The sequence below is a fragment of the Diceros bicornis genome, chromosome 18 (genome assembly GCF_020826845.1).
Source record: "Diceros bicornis minor isolate mBicDic1 chromosome 18, mDicBic1.mat.cur, whole genome shotgun sequence".
In the NCBI taxonomy this organism is placed as follows: domain Eukaryota; kingdom Metazoa; phylum Chordata; class Mammalia; order Perissodactyla; family Rhinocerotidae; genus Diceros; species Diceros bicornis.
The window spans coordinates 12,633,770-12,657,592 of NC_080757.1; the positions used below are offsets into that span (position 1 = coordinate 12,633,770).

At 54.8% G+C, this 23,823-nt stretch overlaps 1 protein-coding gene across 1 annotated transcript in view; it reads left to right on the top strand.

The window, feature by feature from the left end:
* WSCD1 (WSC domain containing 1) overlaps positions 1 to 22,963 on the top strand; it is a 43,176-nt gene extending 20,213 nt beyond the window's left edge. The window contains exons 5-9 of the mRNA XM_058560006.1: positions 2,266 to 2,387; positions 15,549 to 15,708; positions 16,778 to 16,942; positions 19,703 to 19,903; positions 22,302 to 22,963. Of these exons, the coding sequence (XP_058415989.1) occupies positions 2,266 to 2,387; positions 15,549 to 15,708; positions 16,778 to 16,942; positions 19,703 to 19,903; positions 22,302 to 22,654 (1,001 nt within the window). The 3' untranslated portion in view covers positions 22,655 to 22,963. The remainder of the gene's footprint in view (positions 1 to 2,265; positions 2,388 to 15,548; positions 15,709 to 16,777; positions 16,943 to 19,702; positions 19,904 to 22,301) is intronic.
* The last annotated feature ends 860 nt before the right edge of the window (positions 22,964 to 23,823 follow it).

Below are 23,823 nucleotides of genomic sequence, written 5' to 3' on the forward strand. Positions count from 1 at the left end.
TGGGCTTTCTGAGGACCACACTGCTCCAGGCTGGCTTCTTGGACCTTTGATTTCCCTGGGTTCAAACAACATTAGCCCCCGACCCCTCCCCGCTGCAACCCAGCAGGACCAGGTCCGTGTGTGGGCTCTGGGCTGCCCTGCCCGCTCCTCCTGCCTGCTCAGCCACTGACTGTTAGAGATAATTGTATACCCAATGGGCAACCGTTGGGTAAGGGTCAGAAGCCCCAGTCATTCAAGCCAGACTCAGATCCTGAGTCGGCTAGACCTGATGTCGTGTCTCATGTTGAAAACGGTGCAGTGGCCGCCCCTTCTGGCAGGCTGTGGAGCCCTTGTGGTTGACCTTTGCCTGCACGCTCCCTTCTCAAGGGGATGAGCTAACAGGATGTCTGTCAAGAGGTGACCAGGTGACCACCCGTCTTAAATGTCACTGGCAAGGAGCACCCACAAGTAGTAAGACCCAGGAACATGCTCCCGGGTTGGGATCAGAGTTGGGTGCTGAGCAGTTCCCCAGTGGCTTCACCTTGGAGGTGCCCTTCTGCCTTAAGTGGCCGTGGGGCTCTCACCCGGGGAGCGAGGGAGAAGGTGTGGAAGAGACTGCAGCAGATGGCAGCCTCGTCCCCCACAGTCCCGTCAGTGAGGTGTAGACACAGCTGATGCTGCCCGCTCTAGCAGCTCTCGTATTGTAACCTGTTGCAGTTCATGCTGCCCCCTCACGTGCCCTGTCATGTTCATTCCTTCATCAGTACTCACTGGGCACCTGCTGTGTGTCAGGGTCAGGGCTGGGTGTGGGGAGCACGGGGGTGACCCAGATGCAGCCTCCCCACCAAGAGCTCTGTTTTGTACCTTCCTGTGGCCTGGGACTCACTGGGATGCTGGTCATCCCACTCTCCCTGCACCCTGCCTGTCCTGGTCACCTCCCTTGCCACCTGCCCCAGAGCCAGTCTCCCTGGTGTCTGTCCCACCCCAGTGCAGCCAGCTGAGGGCCACAGTCCAGGCCATCTAGATACTTTGTTCTTTGGGGGCCATTCATGCCCCAGGACAGGAAGGAGTTCTTGAGCCCGCACAAGCTGTCACTCGGCCCTTACACCAAAAGCCAGGGCAGAGAAGAGGTCGTGGGAGATGCAGCCCCTTCAGGGGCTGGCACGTGGGTGCGTGTCGCTCCTCAGAACAACTCTAGCTGCCGGGCGTTATGTAGGTGAGGAAATGGAGAGTCTCTGAGTCCATAACACACCCAAGTGTCAGAGCGAGTCACTGGCAGTGCCAGGACTTGACCCCGGGCCATAGGATGCTCATCGTGGACTGTGTGCCCTAACAGGCCTGTGCCCTGGCATTCAGACTGCTGGTGCTGCACTCCATCGGATGGGCTTCCAGACCCAGGGCTTGGTCCCCTTTTGCAGTTTTGCATGCAGAGAGCCCTTCTGCCATGGTGCTGGCTGGTGAGAGGGTTTCTCCTGCTGGTCAAGAGCTGTGGCAGGCAGAGAGAGGTGGGAGAGATGCTGAGCCCCAGGAGATGTTGTGTTAAAAGGAAGATGGGCTATGAATCAGGATGCCATCTAGAGAAACTCGGATGAATCTGGAAGAAATATGAGCAGTTGGTGCCGGAACATTCCAGAAGGTTTGGTCACCACCAAGGAAGCCAACTAGCAAGCTGGACTTTTCCACCAGAAGCTCTGGAGAACAACTTGGCAGGAGGCTTCCTTTGTAACACAGGCTTCAGGAGTATTCCTAGAATTTGGGTGGGAGTTCAAGATCAGAGAGAAAGCAGAGCAGTGGTGTGACTCGACGGCACAGTGAGAGGGAACGTGGCATGATTTCAGATTCCCAAATCTACTTTTCTTTTTATGCATGTGTGGGGAAGACAGAATTTTCCGGAATATCAGCCTCTCGGGTCACCTAGTACAGAATCTGGCGCATAATAGATGCACAATCCAGATTTATTGGAGGAAGGAAGGAAGGATGGATAGGTGAATGAACACTGTCCCCTGAGAGCTGGCAGGAGAAGCGAGATCTGAGCTGAACAGTTTGAGCCAGGTGGCCCCTTGTCGGTGACCCTGGGTGACCAAAGTTCTGGTGCCTGGCTTCTCTCAGGAGCTTGGCTTCACCACACCCCCTCCAGGGCAGTTTACCCTCTCCGATTTGAAATCTGCCCCCCCCCCGGGTATATTTACACCTGTTTTGGGATCTGAAGCCACCATTTTCCCTTGTGACGAGCACCAACACCTGTGGGCACCATTTCTCACCAGAAACCCATTTCCTTCGCCGCAGGGAGGACCGTCATGAGCCGAGGGTGCTTCAGACTGCCAGAGAACGTCACGCACGCCTTCCCCGACTCCCTGGTACAGGCCAACGTGACGGTGGAGACGTGCTCAGGATTTTGTTCCCAGAAAGTAAGACCAATTATAATTTCACAACCCTGTCCTTTAACCGTCCAGCGTGTGCAGTGGTCTCAGGGAGGGGCGGGTGCCCGTGCTGGGCTGCAGATGTCCACTCTCAGAGCCCGCGCGGGAGCTGGGGAGAGAGGCGCGACATCACCGCCGGTGCTGGCAGGGAGCCCGTCTCGAACGCTGACGATCCCAGGCCGGGTGGGGAATTGTCAGCAAAGGTTGTAAAGCTGAAAGGATCGTGTCTTTCCCGCCGTGAGCTCTTGGCACAAGTGTCAGATGTTAAATTGACTTGGTTTGGAAGCAGGAAGATGCTGGCTCGGGACTTGCGGAGAGCTGATGGGTTTTCCGTTATTTGCACTGATAGTGTTCTGACTGTGAATCTGACCGCAGGGGCCAGATTCACACGTGCACCTCGGGTTCAGCCTGCGCAGAGGAGTGGAGTGTGACTCTGTGCAAGGGCTGGGCTGGGCACCAAAGGCCCTACATGTTAGCTCTGGCGTGGGAAAAGTTGGTCACGGCCAGATGGGGCTTGCAAAAGGCAGGACGGGGGGAGTGTGAAGTGAGCCTGGTGAGACCCAGCAGATGTCCAAAGAGCGTTGAGATCTGGGGCTGAGTCCAGTGGTCTCCAGATTGGGCTGGCTGCTATGGCCCCAGAGATGGCCTGAGGTGCCAGTCGGCTGGGGTTTGGGGCTGCTCCTGTGTGCTGGGGTTCAGTAGTCTTCATGGGACTGTGACACCTGGCAGTGTAGCAGAGTGGGGCTGGGAGAGAGGAGGGCCTTGGCGATGATGAGGATGATGATGGTTAGCAGCAGTGGCTAACGTGTTGACCGTTTATTCCACGCCAGGTGCTGTTCCAAGTACTTTACGTGTGTTAGCCCATTTAATCCTCGTGACGACCCTTCAGGGTAGGTGCTGTGATTATCTGCATTTTGCAGGTAAGGAGACTGAGGCAGAGAGGGCTTGAGCATTCTGCCTGAGGTCACACAGCTCATGAGTGGTGGAGCCAGGATTTGAACTCAGCCTAGCCCCGGTCTGCTGGTGGTGTGGAGGGTGCAGGGAGTGGGCTCGGTGAGAGCAGATGTGGCTGGACATAAAGGAGCACGCCCTCCCCTGTGCCCCCACCCACCGGGAGCTGCCCGCCCTCTGCTCCCGTGTTCTCAGCCCTCTTGAGATGCTTCCCTTGGAGGCGGGTGGAGACAGAGCCTTTCACACGCTCTTTCCTCTTGCACAAGTGCAGCCTTTGAAGTGGCTCTCTTGTGTCTCCAGCGTTTGTGAAGCCACTGCCCAGGATGTCTTGGAATCAGGGCTCACGAGACACAGTGCAGCGAGCCAAGAAGAGTTTGTTGATTCACAGACATCTGGCCTGGGGACCCCTTCTTCCCCTCTCCCCGCCACTGTGGGAGCAGAGCCGTGGGTAGAGGCAGCAGGGACACCTGCTCACGCACGCAAGGAAATGAGCCACTCTCTCAGGGCTTCCTTCCCACCTGCGGTTCAGAGCAGTTTCCTGGAGGGCCCCCCACTGGAATCAGAGGAACTCAGCTGGTCCAGACCAGGCTGAAGGCGGGCCCGTTCAGTTAACAAACTTGGGGCTGTCGTCCTGTGTGCTGGGTGCTGTGTGAGAGGCCTTCCCACCGGTGATCTGTTAATCCTCCCAGTGCTCTGTGAGGGGAGATCTCTGAGCCCTGCTCGCTGCAAGAGCCGGTGCAGGTTTGCAGAAGTGAGAGCATTCAGACGCAGGCACAGAGGGAGCGGCCGGCTGTACAGCCCACTCTTGACACCACACCAGAGTGCTCTTTGTGCTGCTGCCTCTCAGTGTGACATCGGGCGGGGGGAGGGGATGGGCAGGCAGAGTGTATGAGGAAGAGACAGGAGAGGTGATACAAGAGGAGAGGGAGCAGGCAGTGTGTCACATCTGTGTGTCCTTAGGGTTTTAAATTATTCCTTAATAGGTAATATGCTCGCATGGAACACAATAAGAAGACACCAAAGGGTGGAGAGGGAGAAGTCTTCCTCTCGTCCTGAGCCTCACCTACCCAGGGTCCTTCCTTGGAGGCAGCTAAAGGTCCTGAGTTCCTGCATCCACTTTCAGATCCCAGGAATATTCAAGCCATTGTTTTTTCACAAATTCATAATTCCTTTACAAACCCCACAGATGGTACAAAGCTACACACACCAGCCTGCCCTGTACCCTTTTCCCTTGACAGTATGTCTTAGAGATTGCTCCATATCGGCACAGAAAGTGCCTTCCCATTCTTTTATTCCATTACGCGGATGTCCTATAATTTATTTAACCAATCCCCTGCTGTTAAGCATTTAGGTTGTTTCCAGTCTTTTGCTTTTACAAACAAGGCTGCAATGGCTATCCTTGTAGGTGGGTCGTTTTGCGTCCACGGATCTGTAAGATAAGATTCCTAGGACATGTGGGGTCCAAGGCTGTGTGTGCTCTCATGTTGGTAAACTCTGCCTTATTGCCCTTGACAAAGGTTATAGTAATCTTAGACTCCGGCCAGCGATGCCTGAGTGGGAACAAGGCACCCTTGTGACTCTTCTTTTGGGGAGGGTGGCTTCAAAGCAGCATCCTAGGTAGATGCCCCAGTATTCTGGGGGTGCCTCCTCTCGGGCAGCCCACGGGGGCCCAGAGAATTCTGCCTTGTGGTTACAGACACAGATTGTAAAGACGTAAAACTCTTCAACATCTATTTTCACCCTTTCTTCCTATTTACTGGCGCAAATCCAGCTTGCTGCAATTTTGTACTGGAGCATGTGCCAAAAGATAGCTGCAGGCTCTTGGTATCTTATGCCATCTTGCACCTTAGCACCTTGTGTGTCTCCTTTCGCAGCATGTTTCAAGGGCAAGTTACCTGCTCAGCTCTGGCCAGTGCTGCTGTGAATTGTCCAGGTCAGAACAAGGATGAGAGGGCGTCCACGGTTCTCAGAAGTGGCCTTTGCTCTAAGGTCACACAGGCCGGGGAATCTGTGCTGAGGCCTGTTTGTGATCCGGCCTCCCCTGTATTGTTGGATGGGGCTGGGAGGAAGGGCATTTCCTTAGTCCCATTGTTTAGATGCACGGAATTTTGCAGCTGTGAGGAGCAGAGTCATCGTTTCCAGCTTTCAAGTTGAAAGTGGGTCTTAGCAGGACACATTTAGTGGGATGTGGCCAAACATGTGTGCTGACATTTATGGGGGTGCCCACAGAGCCCAGGTGTGGGTGAGACCCGGCCCTACTTATGAGGTAGAGCTCACAGCTAGGGAGGGGCTCAGACAGGAGCTGGGCGCCTCTGACCCTCAGTGGAGTTAGGTCAGCGCCTGATGGGGTTGAAGGAGGCTGGGAGGGAGGCTTAAGGAGGAGGCCTGCAACTTTTTGGGAGGGTTGGAGCTGGAAGGGGGGGGGCAGCGTCAACAGGCAGATGAAGGGCATGAGGAGGGCATTGCAAGACTAGGCAACTGCTGAGCAGGAACGAGGCAGTGGGCAAGCAGCCCGGCTCACCCAGAGTGGAAGTCCACATGGAGTGGTGTGGAGGGCAGGGCGAGACAAATTGCAGTGGGCCTTGGATGCCTGCCTCGAAGTCCAGACGTTTTTCGGTGGGTAAGAGGGAGCTGCCGACGGTGTGGCAGGGAGGGGTCGGGATGCCTGGGTGGTGCTTCATAGCTGTGGAGGATGCTCTGGAGTGGCAGCATCCTCTGTGGATCCCTTTGGGAGGCAGCGGTCCTCAGGGCCACCCTCAGAGATGCTTTGGCAAAGCTGCACAGACATTGACCTGTGACCTGGCTCTGGAGGGAGAGATTCCAGGTCAGGCAAGGCCAATGCCCCAGACATCATGCGTCCAAGGAGAGCCACCATCTACCCAACAGAGTGAGCCTTTGGTTCCCGGGCTGTCCGTCCGTCCATCCTCTCTTGTCTCACCCTGTGGATGGATGTTGGTGTGACTTGGTGTGTCACGCCTCTGCACGGCCCCCAGCAGCTGTCAGTCCTGTGGTTTCCCAGTGGGGGCTTTGCTGGGGCTCTGATTTCACTCTGGAGCAAGGTTTCCCAATCTTGCAACTATTGCCATTTCAGGCCGGATAAATCTTTGTTTTAGGATCTGTGTGTGCATTGTAGCATATTTACAGCATCCCCGGCCTCTACCCACTACATGCCAATAGTACCTCCCCCCTCGGTTGTGACAACCCAGACTGTCTCCAAACACAGCCAGATGTCACCCCCAGTGGAGAACCACCGCCCTAGAGGGCCTGCTTGAATGTGTCAGCTCAGCAGTGCCCAGGCGTGGCCCACATTCCCCACGGGTCTGAATCCCGGTGAACAATTGTCTTTTCCAACCATTTGATGGGGATGAGGAAGCAAATTCTGCCTCTGGCGCTGAGGTCTGGTGGATGTGAGATCAGTTGGAAGTTCAGCTGAGCCAGGCCTGCGGAGCCCAGGGACCTCTTTGCAGGAATGATTTTCTCTCTCCTCTCCTGGACGTTGAGAGTGGGTGAGAGAGAGGAATTCGGGGATGTCTGGCTGTATGTTCTTGTCTGAAGTGCCAAGCGCTTTCTCTCCAGAAAGGCCAGGGGCACTGAGGCTGCAGGGCTGTCCCAGTGGCAGCTTTATCTCATCCTAATTTGGCAGAAAGACAAGCTCAAATGTCCTGTGATATGGTTACATTATGCCACAGCCGTACCGTGGACTATAATACAGCCATTGAAAATGTTTTCAAAGACTTTTATGATGGAAAATACTCACAGCAAAACGTTAAATGGGGCAGAACTGAATCTGAGGGTGGGGCTGGGGGCTCAATTAGGGCTGGCTGGGCAGTGGGTCCCGGAGCAGCAGATGCGAGAGGTGGGGCTGGAAAGCGGGAAAAGGGGGGGAGCCCTCCCTGCAGTGCCCCAGTTTTGAGCACCATCCGAGGTTCATTTGTGGCCCCAGATAAAAATCTCTGTTTTTCGCTAGTTAGTTAAAATGGATTTAGGGAGCTCCAGGAGTGTAGTTTGACAGAAAAAGAACATTTGGGGCAATATCAGCATCTTAATGATCTGACTCTCTGCCAGCAAGAGGGACTTGACCAATGTAATGTGTTTTTAAACACTGTAAAATGATCTCGTCTGATTTCCCACGATCGTACTGGAGATGGAAGGAAAGCTGCTCATTCTCAGTGCTCGAGACCCCATCGCCTCCTTCGTTTGGGCAGAAGGTGAGAACGAGCGGAAGGGGAGCCTAGATATTTGCATTGCTACCAATTCAGATCTGGGGTAATTAATTTTGAGGCCCGATGTTGTGAGCAGGCAGATAGACCATTTGTGGGAGCACGCGTTCCCGGCGCGAGGCTGATGGGTGGAAACCCAACCCCACCTGCAAACAGGTTACGGACGTGTGAAGCTTCACCAGCTATTACGCCTTGTGATCCGAGGTCTCTTCTCCCAGCAACTGCTAATGGTTGTACTGAGAAAGGAACCAGAGGGAGAGGATGAAGGAGGAAGAGAGGGTTACCCTTTCTGCCTGCCCTCTTTTAGCCTCTGCTGCGTGTATAAGTTCTTCATCAGAATAGTAATCACTTGGATGTTCTGCCCTTGCCATTTCTTCTAAGGATTTTTCTTTGGCCATTTAATGGTGGCACTAACCCAGCCGCCTGTGAAACGCAAAGGCGTGCCTTAATGTGGAGCTGCCTGTTCTCTGCTGGGTGGCTGCTCCGGCTAAATCCTCTGGGATCCCCATAGATGCAGTCGATGCTGGGGGGACTCATTGCCTCCATGAGACACGCAGTTTCACGTTTTTGCCAAGTGCTGTAAGGGTCTGGGTTTTGTGAATTAAAAGAATTTTTCCCTTTGCCAAAATGCTGGACAGTCAAATGCTGGGTGACTGATATGGTGCAGTTTTGGATTTCTTATAAAAATTCCGTAGTAAACCTGTCGATGTTATACTGGGTGTGTGTCTTTAAAGAACACTTATTGTTTGAGGGGGTGGTTACAAAGGTAATGCATGTCTCTTTTAGAAAACTTTGAAAATTTGGAAATGCAAAAATAAAATTAAAACTCAACTGTAACTTTACCAGAGAAAGTCGGAAAGAACAACTAGTAACATTTTATACGATTTTGGTTTTTTATTCTAGGTGTATGTATATGGAATTTGTTTTTAAAAAATTGACTCTTTCCTTCCATTTGTTCCCTTTTCTCATCTAATGCATCGTGAACTTTCCCTTTGCCATGCTGTGCCCTTCATGGCTACAAGGCATTCCGCCCTCTGCTGGGGGACATTTAGGCAGTTTCTGTTTTTTTCTTTGCTGTTATAAACAGTGCTGCCATGAGCATCCTTGAAGGTAAACCTGTGAGCATGTTCATCATTATTTCCTTGGGTTATATGATCAGATATGGAATTGCTGGGGCAAAGGATATGTACATTTCATGTGTGCACTTTTGAGACTTTTGGTACATTTTGAGAAGTGAGGCCCCTAGCCTTATTAACATTCTGAAGATGGGAGAAAGGTGGCTTTAGAGTCACAGTGGTCTGGTACATATCCCTGCTCTGCTGTTTTCTCGTCTCGTGATCTCAGCCAAATCACACAGCCATGACCCTCAGTGTCCTCATCTGCTGGATGGGGTCAGCGGAGGTGGACATGCCTCACCAGATACTGAGGAGGACTCACTGACTTTGTGGACATGAGAGAGTTTTGTGATTTGGGTGTCTCTTGAGTAGTGAATATTCCAGATGATGGTTATGATGATCATTATTGGTCGACGTTTCCTGGTTCCTTTGCTGTGCGTGGGATGTTTGAGAAACTGCCTAAGACGAGGGGCTGGTCCTCTCTCAGGTCAGCAGAAGTCCAGGCACCTTGGGATCCTGAGGGTTTGGTGGTTTCTAGCCACGTGGTGTTTCATAGACTCTTCCTTTTGATGTGTGTTTGGCTTTGATGGGGAAGGTGCTGTGTGGGGCTGGGTTAGTGGGTCTGCTGTCTGGAGACTCTGGTCTGCAAAGAGCCAGCACCCAAGGGGACATCCCCTAGGGCTTCCTGGAGACACACTGACATTTGCCCCAAACAGTTTTGAGGCAGCACTTTTGAGGCTGGACACATGGAAGGGGGCTGGTGAGTCAGCTCTTCCCATGGAGAAGAGTAGATATGGAGGGAGGGCCCAAAGCCCCTGCGCCCGTCCCATGCTTTGAGCCTCCCCCAGACTCGGACCAGCCAAGTTGCTGAGTGTCTGCTCTCTGACAAGCACCCCACAAGTATTTCATTCCATCCATAAATCCCCCTTCCAGATGGAGACATCAAGACTCAGTCCATCTAAATTTAAGCTCACACCTGCTGACTCCAGCCCTTATCATTAAGCTGTGCCCCTTTTACAGGTGAGAAAACCAAAGCTCAGAGATGCTCAGGAGCTTGTCGAGAGCTTCTAGCCTGACAACGAGCCTTGGGCTGGTCCCACTTCCCTGTGGCTGGCTCTACCAACCACACAGCTCCCCGTTTTGCGGTCAGACGCCAGGGCCGTCAGGTCCGAGGGAAGCATGCTCTCAGTTACAGGATCCGCAGATGGGTTTTCATTCAGCCTGACAAGTGCCCGAAAGCAAAAGTCAACCTCTTTATCCCTCATCCCCACAGCCACCTATGAGGGCATCTTCTTTCCTTTTTGTGTCTTGAATGTCCAGATCTGCCTCTGGAGTGAAGGGAACTTGCCCTGGAGAAGAGAGACTGGTCAGAGCTAGCCTCTGTGCTCGTTCGCAGATTGCATTGAAAATCCCCTGCATTCATGTGTTTGCCTCCGAGGAGTTGAGTGTGGTGTCTGGCAAAGCCCTGGGAGTCCAGAAGGCTGGCTTCTTTTTCCACTCACCCTGACGATCTGAGGTCTTGGGTTGCTTGCCACCTGCGTTTGAGCCTCAGTTTCCCCTTCGGAAACCTGAGGTTCTGATCTCTGAAATTTCTGTAATTCTCTGTAATCCTGGAGATCCCGAGAAAGGTGCCCAAGGAGGAATGAAGACAGAGGAGATGAGACCCAGATGGGCTGGTTTGTTAGAGGAGTCCTTCTTGGAGCCTTGCTCTTTGCCTGTTGGAAGTCCACTTCTTGACCCCTTGGCCACGACCAAGCCTTTGCACTTGGATCCATGCCGCCTGGGGCGCCCAGCCCTTGCTGTGTCGTGACCTGGCTCCAGGCTGAATGCCTGCTACGCTGCAGGCCCGGCTCCAGCCCCCACCCCAGCCCCTCCTGGACACCCAGGCTCAGGCTGTAGATGAAGGATCTGGATTAGGATGTGTATCCACCTGCCCTTGGACGCAGGCTGAGCTGGCTCCCTCATTAGCCCCTCATCTATTTGATTGAAAGAGTCCCACACCTGGCGTGCTCGCTTTCTCCTTCTGCCTTGCTTTCTCTGATCATTTTCTCCTCTTCTTTCTCTCTCTCTCTCTTACTGAAGCTTGGTGTGGGGGTAGGGGGAGCGAGGAAGTTGGCAGAGAGATAAGATTCATCAATATTTAATTTTTATGGAAATCATGTCCTAGAAATCCCCAAGGGTCTGAAAATTGTTCTGTGTTTTCAGAATCCAGTGATGTCGCCCAAGCAGTTATGTTGTAAATAAAACCACATTACTGTCTACAGCTCTCCCGTCGCTCTGCAAACACCCAGCAACTTGACAGTTCAATCCACTCAAGGAAGCGAAAAGGTTTGGGTCACTGTTGGGGGCAGCCCATCCCCAGCCCTGGGATAGAGGATGGTGAGGCATCAGCATCAGCAGCGCTGGTACCCGGGGAGGCAGAGCCAGCCCGCCCTGAGCAGAGTTGCCATGTCGGTGAAATTTTCTTCTTTGAACAGGAATCCCAGGACAGCAGAGCCCCTGGGGGTCCCGATGTTGGGGAGGGATTGCTTAGATGTAGTGAGCTTTCTTCTCCTCTCTCGTGGCCAGCGTGCGAATGACCAACAGAGGGCTCATGCCCAAGTCCATTGCCAACAACTTTGGGGGGAGCTGGGATCCGGAAAGGGCATTCATTCATTCATTCATTGGTTCATCCCTCAAACCTTCATTACGCATCCACCATGTTCTAGATGCTGTTCCAGGGTCTGAGAATGCAGCAAACACACCAGACAAGCAAAAATCCCTGCTTACGTGCTCCTAGATAGAGGCAGACAATAAACCAGGTAAATCAGTAAAATAGATAGTACGCTGAATGGTGACAAGCACTGTGGAGAAAAATGGAGCAGGAACCTTAGGTGTTTACCCAGGAGGAATGAAAATATTTATCCACTGAACGTCTTGTGCAAGAGTGTTCGTAGCAGCTTTATTCGTAATAGATAAAAACTGGAAACAGCCCAGGGGTCCATCAAGTGAATGCATCCACAAATCAGTACATCTACACGTGGAATACTACTCAGCCATAAAAAGGAACAGTCAACTGACACATAATCCGACATGGGTGGATTGAACAATAATTCTTCTGAATGAAAGAAACCAGACACACAAAAATATGCAGTGGGTGATTCTATTTATAGGACATTCTAGAACAGACAAAACTGATCTGAGGTGATAGAAATCAGCGTAGCCGTGCTTGGGGAGTGAGGGAGTGAGGGAAACGCCATGTACCTTGATAGGCAGTCACCAAAACCGACAGAGGGTCAGCATTTCTTCGCGGTAAGTTACACCTCAGTGAAACAAAATTAAGAAGCACAACGAGGGACAGGGTGTTTTGGTGAAGGTGGGAGGGATATTGCAACTCAACATGGGGTGGCCAGAGAAGGCCTCACGGAGAAGGCGACTTGAAGAAAGTGAGGGAGAAAGCCATGAGGCTATCTGGGGGAAGAACATTCCAGACAGAGGGAATAGCAAGGACAAAGGCCCTGAGGTAGGGGTGTCTACACTGGCCAAGGACCAGTGAGAATACGTGTATCGTTTACCAGGACTGCTATAACAAGTTACCACAGACTGCTGGGGGCTTAAACAACGGAAATTTATTTTCTCACAGTTCTGGAGGCCACAGGTCTGAGATCAAGGTGTTGGCAGGTTTGGTTTCTCTGAGGCCTGTCTCTTTGGCTTGCAGGTGGCCTGGTGTCTTCACATGGTCGTCCCTCATTCTCTGTGTGTCTGTGTCCTAATCTCTTCTTATAACAACGCTAGTCAGATAGGATTGGGGCCCATCCTAATGGCCCCATTTTAACTTAATTACTTCTTTGAAGACCCTGTCTCTAAATACAGTCACTTTCAGCATAGGAATTTTAGGGGACACAGTCCAGCCGTATCAGCCAGTGTAGACAGAAGTGCGGGGGACGCAGATGGATGGCTGTGTGCCCTCTGTGCTGCCTCCGCGGGCGCCCGGGCTGCTTGTTTCCACGGCTCGCTGCCATGCAGGGGTTGCTGTGGGATGAGCTGGATGCGGGCTCTGTGGGGGAGGACGGATGGAGACAGCAGAGGCCGGAGGTCGCAGTTCCTGTGATGGCTTTTCACTATCTCACATGGCAGGAGAACTTGCTTCCAGAAAGCCGGGGGTGTCCTGATTGAGGGTCAGGACACAGATTTGCTCTCTGTAGAGGAATGGCCTGGGGGCCGCAGGCGGGGCAGTCTAGCCAGAGGCACTGATGGCACTTGTCAGCTTTTTGTCCCCACCCTCCCAAGTCCAGTCACCTGGCTCTGCACTGAGATGGTGGCCCCGCTGCCTGTGCTGGGTCCTCCCTGGGGCTCTGACAGTGATAGCAGCTGTGGAGGAGGGTGTGGCTTGGTCCTGGGGTTAGGGCCCCACTGTGGCCGTGGAGTCTTCAAAGCCATTCTTGTCTTTATGCATCTGCTCAAGACCAAAGGACCACAAGTGTGCTCACTGGGGGAGGGGCTTCAGACCTTGTCCTGATCCTGTGCTTTTGGGGCCGTTGAGGGGGAGCCAAAGTGAGGAATTTTAGGAATCAAACTCGGGGGTTCTCTGCATGTAGGAGGGTGGTCTGGGGCCCGCCTCTAGTACAATTAAAGGTCTTGAGAGGTAGAATAGGGGGGCACTTACCATGCGCTGGACACTGGGCTGGGCCCTTTCCATGCATTCTCCTCCCTTCGTTCTGCCAGCACACTGCCTCTGTGTTGCAGATGAGAAAATCGAAGCTCCGAGGGGCCAGTGACTGGCCCAGGGTCACACAGATATTGAATCATGGCACTGGATTTGAGTCCAGGTCTGTTGGATTCTAAACCTGGTGCTTTCTGTCCTATGTGGGGTTGCTCCCTGGTCCCTCCTTGCACACCCAGAGCGACTGTCTACCCCCATCCTCCATCCTCCATCCTTGGAGAAATCCGAGTGTCAAGCCTCTTCCAGGAAAGGTGGGGGCATAGATGTCCTGGTCTCACTGGCCCTCACGTGAGGAGGCTAGTGAGAGGGCCGACTTGTGGAATATGTCCATTTTACAGAGGGAGAAACTAAGGTTCCAGAAGGGGAGGTGACTTGCTTATGGTCCCGTAGAATGTTTAAGAGTTCTTCCAATGCAACAGGGAGCTCTGAGCTCTCGAAGCAGATAGCGTGCGTGTGTGTGTGTGTGTGTGTGTGTGTGTGTGTGTGTGTGTGTGGTGTGAGAGCAGTGAAAGCATCCTCTCTGCTGTCCCCACAGCTCAGCTCCGGGCGAGGGGCGTGGGCCTGGCCCTTGGCGAGATTGCCAGCAGAGGCAGAGCTGCCCCTGAGCCTTGAAGAGGACGAGGAGGTGGGAGAGGTTTTCATGGGCGCTGCAAGGCATCCGGGAGAGAATGCGGCCGTGCTGACACAACAGGCCTACCATGGGGGGCAGCCTCTCCTCCCACCCCTCCTAAGGTCGCTCCCCACCTCGCCCTCCCTTGGCTGGGATACCATATATTGACTTTTCTGAGTACCGAGATCCTCGGCTCTGCCAAGCCACGCTCAGGAAATGCTATTGATTTTCTTTTATTTATTTATTTATGAGATTTTTTGCTGTGGGCAAAAAATAAACAGGTTTGAGCAGCGTTTCCCTTAGCAGCGAGAAGTTTTCTCCACCCACCGCCTTCCTCACTCACATACGCTCACAGACTGCTCTCTCATCTCTCTGCACTCCAGGAGGCTGGCATCTCGTGTTTGCACGATGCAGGGAGAGGCAGAGATGAAACGGGGCTAAGTGTCTTATCTAGTTCCTGGTACATAGTAGATGCTCAAAAAATATGTGTGGGAGAGGTGGGTGGGGGGAGTTCTGAGCGAGCTGTGGCTGATGCCCACAGGGGTTAGGAGCCCAGGACGTCCCGTTCCTCTGTGAAAGCACCTACCGTGTGCCAGGCCCAGCCCTGGGCCATTTGGACCCTTCTCATCTAGGCTTCATAACAAACGTGCAAGGTGGATGTTATTACCTTTGTTCAATGGTGAAATGCAGAGAGGTCCAGCCCCTTGCCCAAGGTTACCCAGCCCGTGACCCCGCATTCACATGCAGGCCTGCGGGAGCTCAGTGTCCCAGCTCTCTCCGCTGTGTGGGGCAGCCTCCCCTGAGGGGACCAAGAGACTGCCAGGAGCGGGCTGGGCCCACGTGGTGAGGCGCCTCCCTCTCCTAAACCTGGCGGGGCCCCTCTGTTTTCAGGAGGCGCCCATCGGGCTAGCACCTCGGAGGGATCAGGGTCTGCTCTTGCCCATCCCTCCTGTCTTGGAGAGATGGTTGTGTGGGATTGTGTGTTGTCACCGGCCCTGCACCCACTCTGCACTAGGACTTCAGGCACAAGGGTTGGGTTGGGTCTCTTTCCAGGAATGGCCAGAGAGAATACCAGAACCAACTAGGGGCTCACAGTCTGTTGGTTAAAGATGTGACCCGCTGAGCCCCGAGCTGCCCTGTGTGGGCTTCTCTTTCCCTTCTGACCCACGCACACGTTCGCTCATGCAGAACCCCGTTCCCTCCCCGGCGCTCCTGATGACTTCCTAGACGGCTGGCAAGTCCAGTTCCAGGCCCTGCTCCCTGCCTTCCACACCTGGCTCACCCCTCTGTCATAGCTCGGCTCACACTGGGCTGACTGTTAACTTGTCACTGGCCAGCTGTGAGCTACTGGTGGGCAGAAGTCACGTCTCATTGAGCTTTTTCTCCCCTGGGTTTGGGCACAGAGGCCGGCAGTGGAAGGACGGACGGACGTCCCTGTTGATCCCGTGCCGCCAGCAGTACGTCCCACATGTCCGTCCCAGCACCTGAGCTGCGGGAGGCGTGGACCTTGCATCCACCCAAGATGCTTCTCGTCCTCTGCTTCCTTGGCAGGAGTTCCCCTTGGCTGTCCTCAGGGGCTGGGAGTGCTACTGTGCTTACCCTACTCCCCAGTTCAACCTACGGGATGCCGTGGACGGCGCACTGTGTGGCCAGGAGCCCGAGGCGCAGAGGCTGGCGGAGTACTGCGAGGTCTACCAGACGCCCGTGCAAGGTGAGCTGTGCCCTGGAGGTGGACAAGGTGTGCAGGGCCCTCTGCCCTGTGTCTACTGCTGGCTGTGGCATTTGGTCTGGGGGTCTGGAGATGCCAGCCATGGCTGGGTGTGCAGTCCTGGGGTGGGGAGGGTGTCTGTGTGAAAACCCTGGCATCTTGGGGGGTGATGCCATCTTGGGATAATGGGAAGGAGGCAGCCTCCACCATCCCTGGAGGTTGGACGTAGGATGCAGGGCTCGGTTTGAAGAGCACCTGACCTTTATCTGAGTTTCTCTGGGGATGAAGGTGGTTTGAGAAAGAGAGGAAGAGCAGAGAGACAGAGTCCAGAGGAATAGGGTGGTAGGGTTGGGTGGCATGGGAGCCCAGTGGCCACAGGGGCCTCCCAAAGCCAGTCCAGGACGTGGGAACCAGTAAGGCTCCTGGGCTACGCCCAGGCCCCAGCATCTCCCTTGTGTGAGTATCAGGTCAGCCCCAGCTGACCTCAGGAGCTGATGAGAGGCAGAGCGGGGGGGAGGGATGTTGCCACCTTTATCCAGCACCTACTGTGACCCAGCACAGCCTTTGGGGCTCTCACCTGATGATTTCATGTGCTCCTTGCCACAGCCCTGGGGGGGAAGGAAGATGAGGCCCAGAGAGGCTACTAGCCTGAAATTAGTCCGGCCCTGGTTTGTTGTTGGCTGTACCTGGTGTGTGGCATTGGTCAGCCCAGCCATGACCCCCACCCCCCTCCCTTCCAAAATCTGGAGTTATCTGTGCTGTGCAGGAGCTAGGGTTCAGCTGTGGCTGTGGAGACAAAGCAGGGCTAAGTGTCCGCAGGGCACTGATTCGCACCCCACTCTTGCACTGGGGTACAGGAGGCCTTGTTGTCACTGAGGCTTTCACTGGCCGCCAGCCACCCACCTGTGCGGCCAAGGTACAGGTGGAAAATCCCTTCCCCTCTTTGGGCCTCAGCTTGCCCATCTATTAAGTGAGAGTCTTGGATCAGCAGTTCCTGTCTCGGGGAGTCTGGTGGTGAGTTTATGGGTCACAGTGGGGGCGAGTGACGCTGAGACGACTTCTGGACTTTCAGACACTCGGTGCACAGACAGGAGGTTCCTGCCCACCAAGTCCAAAGTGTTTGTGGCTTTGTCGAGCTTCCCAGGAGCCGGGAACACATGGGCGCGGCACCTCATCGAGCATGCCACTGGCTTCTACACGGGGAGCTACTACTTTGATGGGACGCTCTACAACAAAGGTGAGTGAGGCCGTGGGGGAGGGAGGAAGGCAGCTGCTGGGGGTCAGACTGTCGCCTCTGCAGCCGAGCTCCTCGGAGCACTAGAGCGGTGCTTCTCAAGCTCGAGTGTGCATGAGAATCTCCCGGAGGGCTTGTTAGCTTCAGCACCCATTCCTGGGCCAGCCCAAGAGTCCCATTCAGGTGATCTGAGATGCGGCCTGGGAATCTGCGTTTCTAACAAGCTCCCAGGCGATGCCGATGCAGCCAGCCCTAGGTTTACACTTTGGGTGAAAATTCACGAGGTAGTGCCTGTTCTGGATTCAAAGGGAAAGCCTAGTAGCTAGGATTCCCTCTCTTTAAACATTTCTTGAATTTTCTTTCATCTCCCAAACCCTCGATAATTAGGTGAGACTGACTTCATCTGATCTTTTTTTTATTTTTATTTTTCGGAGGCAAGGGGTAGCTTATCAAAATGCTGTTTTTTTAAAGATAGGTCCAAAAATCTTCAAGAGTTTTATGATTTCTAATCTTTCCCTTGTAGAAATAAGAGGCCTCATTTTGCCAAGTAAATGAACTTCAATGGCTCAAGTCTGTGTGCTGTTTAAGAACTAAGAACCTCAGACAAGTCAAGTGGGATCTAAATTTGGCAAAATATTTCTCCGTTGTTGAGGGTTACAGTGTTTTCTCTGGGTTTCCTAACTAGAGTTTCGTTTAGGAAAAGATGATACTATCAGTGACATCCTAGAGAAAATAGGGACTTCCTGAGCTTGGCAGGGGGTCCTGGAATCACCCACGGCAGTCTTGGTCTGGCTGGGAAAAATCGAGGGTGTCCGTATAACCAGCCCCTTCGTCCATGGTAGTCTTGAATGTTATGGGCACCTACAGGTGAAGTGCCCAGATAGAGCACGTGGTCCTGCCCACTCTGGCCTCATCCCCTGGGAACCACTCACTGTACGCAGGCTGCATTACCCACCTTGTTCATCTAGAAGGTCTTTACTCTATTCACACAGCTGGCTGATTTGGTCTACAAATGGCTAAGTGGCCCAATGGCTTGAATATCTGGATATAAGGGTTGGGGTGACACTGCCTCAGAATGGCTTTAGAGATACCCCCTGCATCTCTGAGCCTTGTGGGACTGGTTAGATGTAGCCACTGGCCTCAGAGCAATAACATACACACATGAAAAATTCACAAGGCAGCTCCAATGCCAAAATGTCAAACCTGTCATGGGTGAGCGTGGTCTGAGTTACAAGGAAAAGTGGCTGCTGTTGACATTGGCTGAGGCAGTACAAAATGCACCCTGGGTCTCAGGGTGTCAAAGACCAGATCTCAGGTTTACTCAGCCCATGGCTTGACTCTTCCTTTCCTAGAGCTTCCCAGCTATTTGACAGAATGAATCAAAGCAAAGACTCTTGATGTTTGGCCCGTGGCAGAGATGAGTTTGAAACATGTGTTGAGCTTCAGCGGGTAAACCCAGACTTCCAGGTTCAAAAGAGACTTGCGTTTTCCAGTCATCAAAGATGCTGCTCGCTGCTCTGTAGATACAAATGCTTCCCAGCCATTCATGAAGGGGGCACGTAGTAGGACTCATGTTTCCAAGAGCCCAGGATAAGCTCATATGCATTTAGGGAGCATGTCCCCAGAGCTGGCTGGCGTGGGCTCCATTGGGATGTGGCCAGGAGACTAGATCCAGGGGACATCTTTCCAGGAAGCCTTCTGTGACATCCCACTACATCCCCGTGGTTGGTCCCCCTACTCTGTTCCCATAAGCCCCTATGCTCTGTAGTATAGTTAGGCTATTCCCCTACAGACTGTAAGCTAAGACAGGGTCTGAGTCTTACCCCTCTATCCCCAACATAAAGTCCAACACTGAACGAGTACACAATAATGTTGTTGATAAATGTGTGGCTCTGTGGATGGATGGGTAGAGCCTGGCCTTCTCAGCCAGAAGTCATTCGGGTTCTGAACTCCTAGTACTGGCCCGAGAGGCCCGGAAGAAGGCAGGCCCCAGAGAGGCTGGGCAGTGGGAGCAGGTCTCCATTCACAGAAACTGGGCCCTGGGTTCCACAGGGCTGGGCTCCGACATTGTGGATGAGACCTCGGCCAGACCTACTCTGAGCCCAAGGTGGAGCATCTCCACATATGCAAGGCTGGGCCCTGATGATATAGGACTGCGGCATGGTCGGGGGTGGGGCTACAGCTACTTACACAGCCTTGAGCCTGATGATGGGGATCCTGCCCCCACTGTGGGAGCCGGGGCCTCACAGGGACACACAAAACCACGTAGAGAGAGCCCTGGCTCTGTTGCTGTGTGATCTTGGGGAAGTCTCATACCCACTCTGAGCCTCAGTTTCTTCATCCGGCTGTGCCTGCTGATATGGTTAAATCTCAGGGTTATTTATGATGCTTATGTGAAATCACCATGTAAATGCCCAGATGTGTGCATCTCCAATGTCTAGAGACAGGCATGGTCAGGCCCTCTGTCTCCTGACTCCTGGGGGCTGCAGGGAGTGCCTTATCTCCATTCTCTTGCAGACACCATCTTTCCCCACTCCTGGACACCTCCTGCTCTCAAGTTGTCTTGAGCAGGGATCTGGCCTGTGGAGGCCGCTCCTGTCAGCCATCCATAGGCCCTCCCAGGGCCCTCCACAGGCCTCTCTTAGGCCCCTAATATCAGCTTTCCCTCAGGGATGCAGGTTAGCGTTCAGATCTGTCTGCTGCGATGGCAGCGGGAGCCGCACGATGCCTCCTCCAAGGGGCCCTCTCCTTTCTCCCGGGCAGGGTTCAAGGGCGAGAAGGATCACTGGCGGAGCCGGCGCACCATCTGCGTGAAGACCCACGAGAGCGGCAGGAGAGAGATCGAGATGTTCGACTCGGCCATCCTGCTGATCCGGAACCCGTACAGGTCCCTGGTGGCCGAATTCAACAGGAAATGTGCCGGGCACCTGGGCTACGCGGCCGACCGCAACTGGAAGAGCAAAGGTGAACAGAAGGGGCCAGTGGCCGGGCTCTCGGGGTGGGCGGGACGCCCATCGGGATGCAGCGTCTGTAGCCCGGGGGCACTCACACCAATCCTCCTGCTCTGCCTGGGTTTGCGCTCACCTCCTCCCTGTCCCCCCCACCCCCCGTCCCTGCCAGGCCCACACATCATGGTGTTCTACGTGGGATGTCAGGGTGGGGGATCTACACCCCTTTTCTGTTCCTGCTCATACCCGGGAGCTCACCCGGAGCTGTGGGAGGAGCAAGGCTTTGGATGCAGGAGGCCCTGGGTTTGCACCTCCTCTGCCTCCAAGACCAGGTTCCTCCTTTATAAATGAGGAAAAGCCTACCCCTCCTGGGGGAGTCAGGGATCAGTGAGATCAGGGGTATGCCCTGTCCATGGTCAGCGTGCAGCGTGTCAGTCCCCTCCTGAGCGGCCTCTCACGGACCCTTCACAGTGTCCCGTAGGGGAACCTCATTCAGCCCTCCTGTCTAAAGGAGACCAGAGGACGTGGCTGCGCGACTTGTCCAGGCGGCCCAGGTGGTAGGTGGCAGGGCTGGGACTCCAACCCGAGGTGTTAGTCAGCTTGGGCTGCTGTGACAGAATACCGTCAACGTACAGAAATAGCTACAGAAATGTATTTCTCATGGTCCTGGGGCTGGGGAGTCCAAGACCGTGGTGCTGGCCTATTTGGTTCCTGGTGAGGACTGTTCCTGCCTGCAGACAGCCACGTTCTCACCGAGTCCTCACATGGCCTTTCCTCGGTGCATGTGCGTGGAGAGAGCAGAGGCGAGCTCTCCGGGGTCTCTTCTTATAGGGTCACTGATCCCGTTATGAAGACCCCCCTCAGGACCTCATCTAACCCTAATGACCTCCCAAACCCCATCTGCAAACACCATCACACTGGGGGTTAGGGCTTCAACATATGAATTGGGGGGGGGGCAGGCACAAACATTCAGTCCATAGTGCCTGGATTTTCTGATTCTGGGTCAAATTGGCTTGTTCCCCACTGCAACTTTATTCATGGAGTCAGTCTGCTGACACATACTTAGTGAAGTCCTACTGCATGCCAGGCCCTGGGCAAGGGACCAGGGGTCTGGGCTAAGGGGTCATGGCCTCTGCCCTCCAGGCATGCACTCTGGGCAATGAATTAAAGAGATCAAGTCAGGGTACTGAGTGATATAGAATTATCAGGCAGAAATAAAGCTGTGCCGAGCAGAGTGGGTGGCATGGTGAGACGTGGGGCAGTAGGCCAGGCAGGCTCGTGCTCTGTCCCTGCGTGACTCTGGGTCAGCTGAGGCTGACTGGTGTCCTCCCCTTTCCCCAGCACCCTCCACTAGACCAGCCCCCCCGGCCATCCCTGTCCCTCTTGCTGACTCCCCTTTAGGATGCAGGCAGGCTGAGCTCTGATCCCTCCTCGGCCCGTTTTGAACTGCATGACCCTGGACAAGCCACGTACCTTGTCTTCTGAGCTTCAATTTTCTCATCTTAAAAACAAAAGTGTCCCCATCTCATAGGGTCGTTGTGAAGATTAGAGAAAGCAAACACTCCCACAGCATTTGAGGTGTACTGATAGCCCAATTCTGGAAACTATTTTTGTTGGGGTGGTTCTTGACACCTGCACCCTCCCCTCACCAAAAAAAACAAGTAATTTCTTAATTTTTTGGAAAAGAAATCTCATGGAGTAGATCACCTGCAAAAGTTTGCAGCTGCGCCTGTCTGTGGCTTCACTGTATGTCCCATTTTCTAGTAGTGTCACAGGTTCAAACTGGCAGTCACACACACCAGACACAAGAAGCATCAATCAGGCACCACATCCACTTAGCTTTGTAGGAGGCGCCGGGACAGGAAGTGGGGCCTGGGCAGCATCTTCGTCTCACGGGGAGGCCCCACAGCTCCCCCACACATACCCCTCGCCCCGGTCACCCACAGTGGACGTGCATAGTTGTCCGAGACAAGATCAAAGTGAAGGAGGGTCATCTCGACAGAGATGTCCTGCCTCAGTTTCCCACCTGTGTAATACCACTGTGTCACGCAGTGTGGCCCAGCGCCAGCTCTCCCCACCAGGTCCAGTCCCAAAGGTGAAGGAATTGGGAGAGAACCAGTTCTTGGTACACTCCGTCCACGTGTCTGAACTTGGTGTGTTTCCAAGGAAACTGCAGACTCAAGGTCACATCTCCCCGGCTGGCTTAGGACTCTCAGAGCTCAGCCTGACATTAACCCGTACTCACGCTCGGTCACCAAAAGGGTCTTCCTCCGCGGGGGACTCGGGCAGGTTGGCCCTGGGTCGTGGGCGATGGACAATCCCGGCCGCCTCCCTGTCCTGAGCATCCAGGGGGCGAGCAGGACTGCCAGGGCCGAGTCCTGACAGGGCGCCCCTCTCCCCCCGCCCTGCCGCAGAGTGGCCGGACTTCGTCAACAGCTACGCGTCGTGGTGGTCCTCGCACGTCCTGGACTGGCTCCGCTACGGCAAGCGGCTGCTGGTGGTGCACTACGAGGAGCTGCGGCGCAGCCTGGTGCCCACGCTGCGGCAGATGGTGGCCTTCCTCAACGTGTCGGTGAGCGAGGAGCGGCTGCTCTGCGTGGAGAACAACAAGGAGGGCAGCTTCCGGCGGCGCGGCCGGCGCCCCCACGACCCCGAGCCCTTCACCCCGGAGATGAAGGACCTCATCAATGGCTACATCCGGACAGTGGACAAGGCCCTGCGCGACCACAACTGGGCCGGGCTGCCCAGGGAGTATGTGCCCAGATGATAGGCCCCGGCCCGCTGTGCTCGCCCCGCCCAGAGCCGGCCGCCCCCCGGGCTGCGCGCATGCTCACTGGGAGGCACGACTGCTCGCGCCGCCAGCAGGGAGGCCTGTCCGGGTGCTGCCTCCCTCCTGCGCAGGGAGGCCCGGACGGAAGCCCTTAGGCCACCTAGGCAGACACGATGTCACAGGACAGACACCCACAAGCTCTCACAGACGCGCTTAGACCCACCGCTCTCAGCTCACAGTGCCTGTCTTGATGCACCTAAGCCACCACGCAGGGTGTACCAGACGCCCCCAGACTTGCAGACGCAGCCACACGCAGACGCGGGCACACAGATGCCAGGGTGTGTGTTGCCAGAGGATGGCTGGCTGGCTGGCTCGCACATGCACGCGCGCACACGTGCACCTTGGGCTCTCGGAGGCGTGGGGTTTCCTATTTCCAGCCCCAGGAACAGACTCGCTTGTCAGGGTCCTTGATGCGGGATGCCCGGAGGGGTGGGCATCCGTGCTGCGAGCAGCAGACCTCGGCAGGGAGGTGCGCGCACAGACTATTGCTGCAGGGCCGTGCAGCTCTGACCGCACAGACTATTGCTGCAGGGCCGTGCAGCTCTGACCGCGTGTCTGACATCCCATTAATGTGGGTGGTGTGACTACTGGGCATCACAACTCTGCAGCTCTGCCTCCCCTTTCTCTGCGTATGGGCTGGCGGCACAGTGGGCTGAGCGGAGACCCCTGAGTACACGCACCAACCTCAGGACGCACCCCCGCCACCCCTTCCAACATGAATGCTCCTTGGCACGGGGCCTCTTTGCCTGGCTTTTTCCTCCAGCTGTCCCCAGGAAAGCCGGGGATTCATGCCGTGTCCCAGAAGCAGGGTGTGAGGGCAAGAGGGTAGTGGGGCCGGGGAAGGGCTGGGCGTCCAGGGGAGCCCTGGACCAGATGGGCCCATATGCCAGCAGGAGGAGCCTTGGGTGGGCCTGGGGAGACACTGCAGATGGTTGCCCCACCCATCTTGACAGTCCCTGCTCTCCATGGGGTCCCGCGCTGGGGTCATGAGGAAGGGGGGCTGCATGGCCCGTCAACACGACCCTTCCTCAGGGCAGAGGCTGTGGCTTCAGCTTCTGCCTGACCCCCCTGATGGCCCGTGGCCAGCCCTCTCTGTCCCTCTGTTA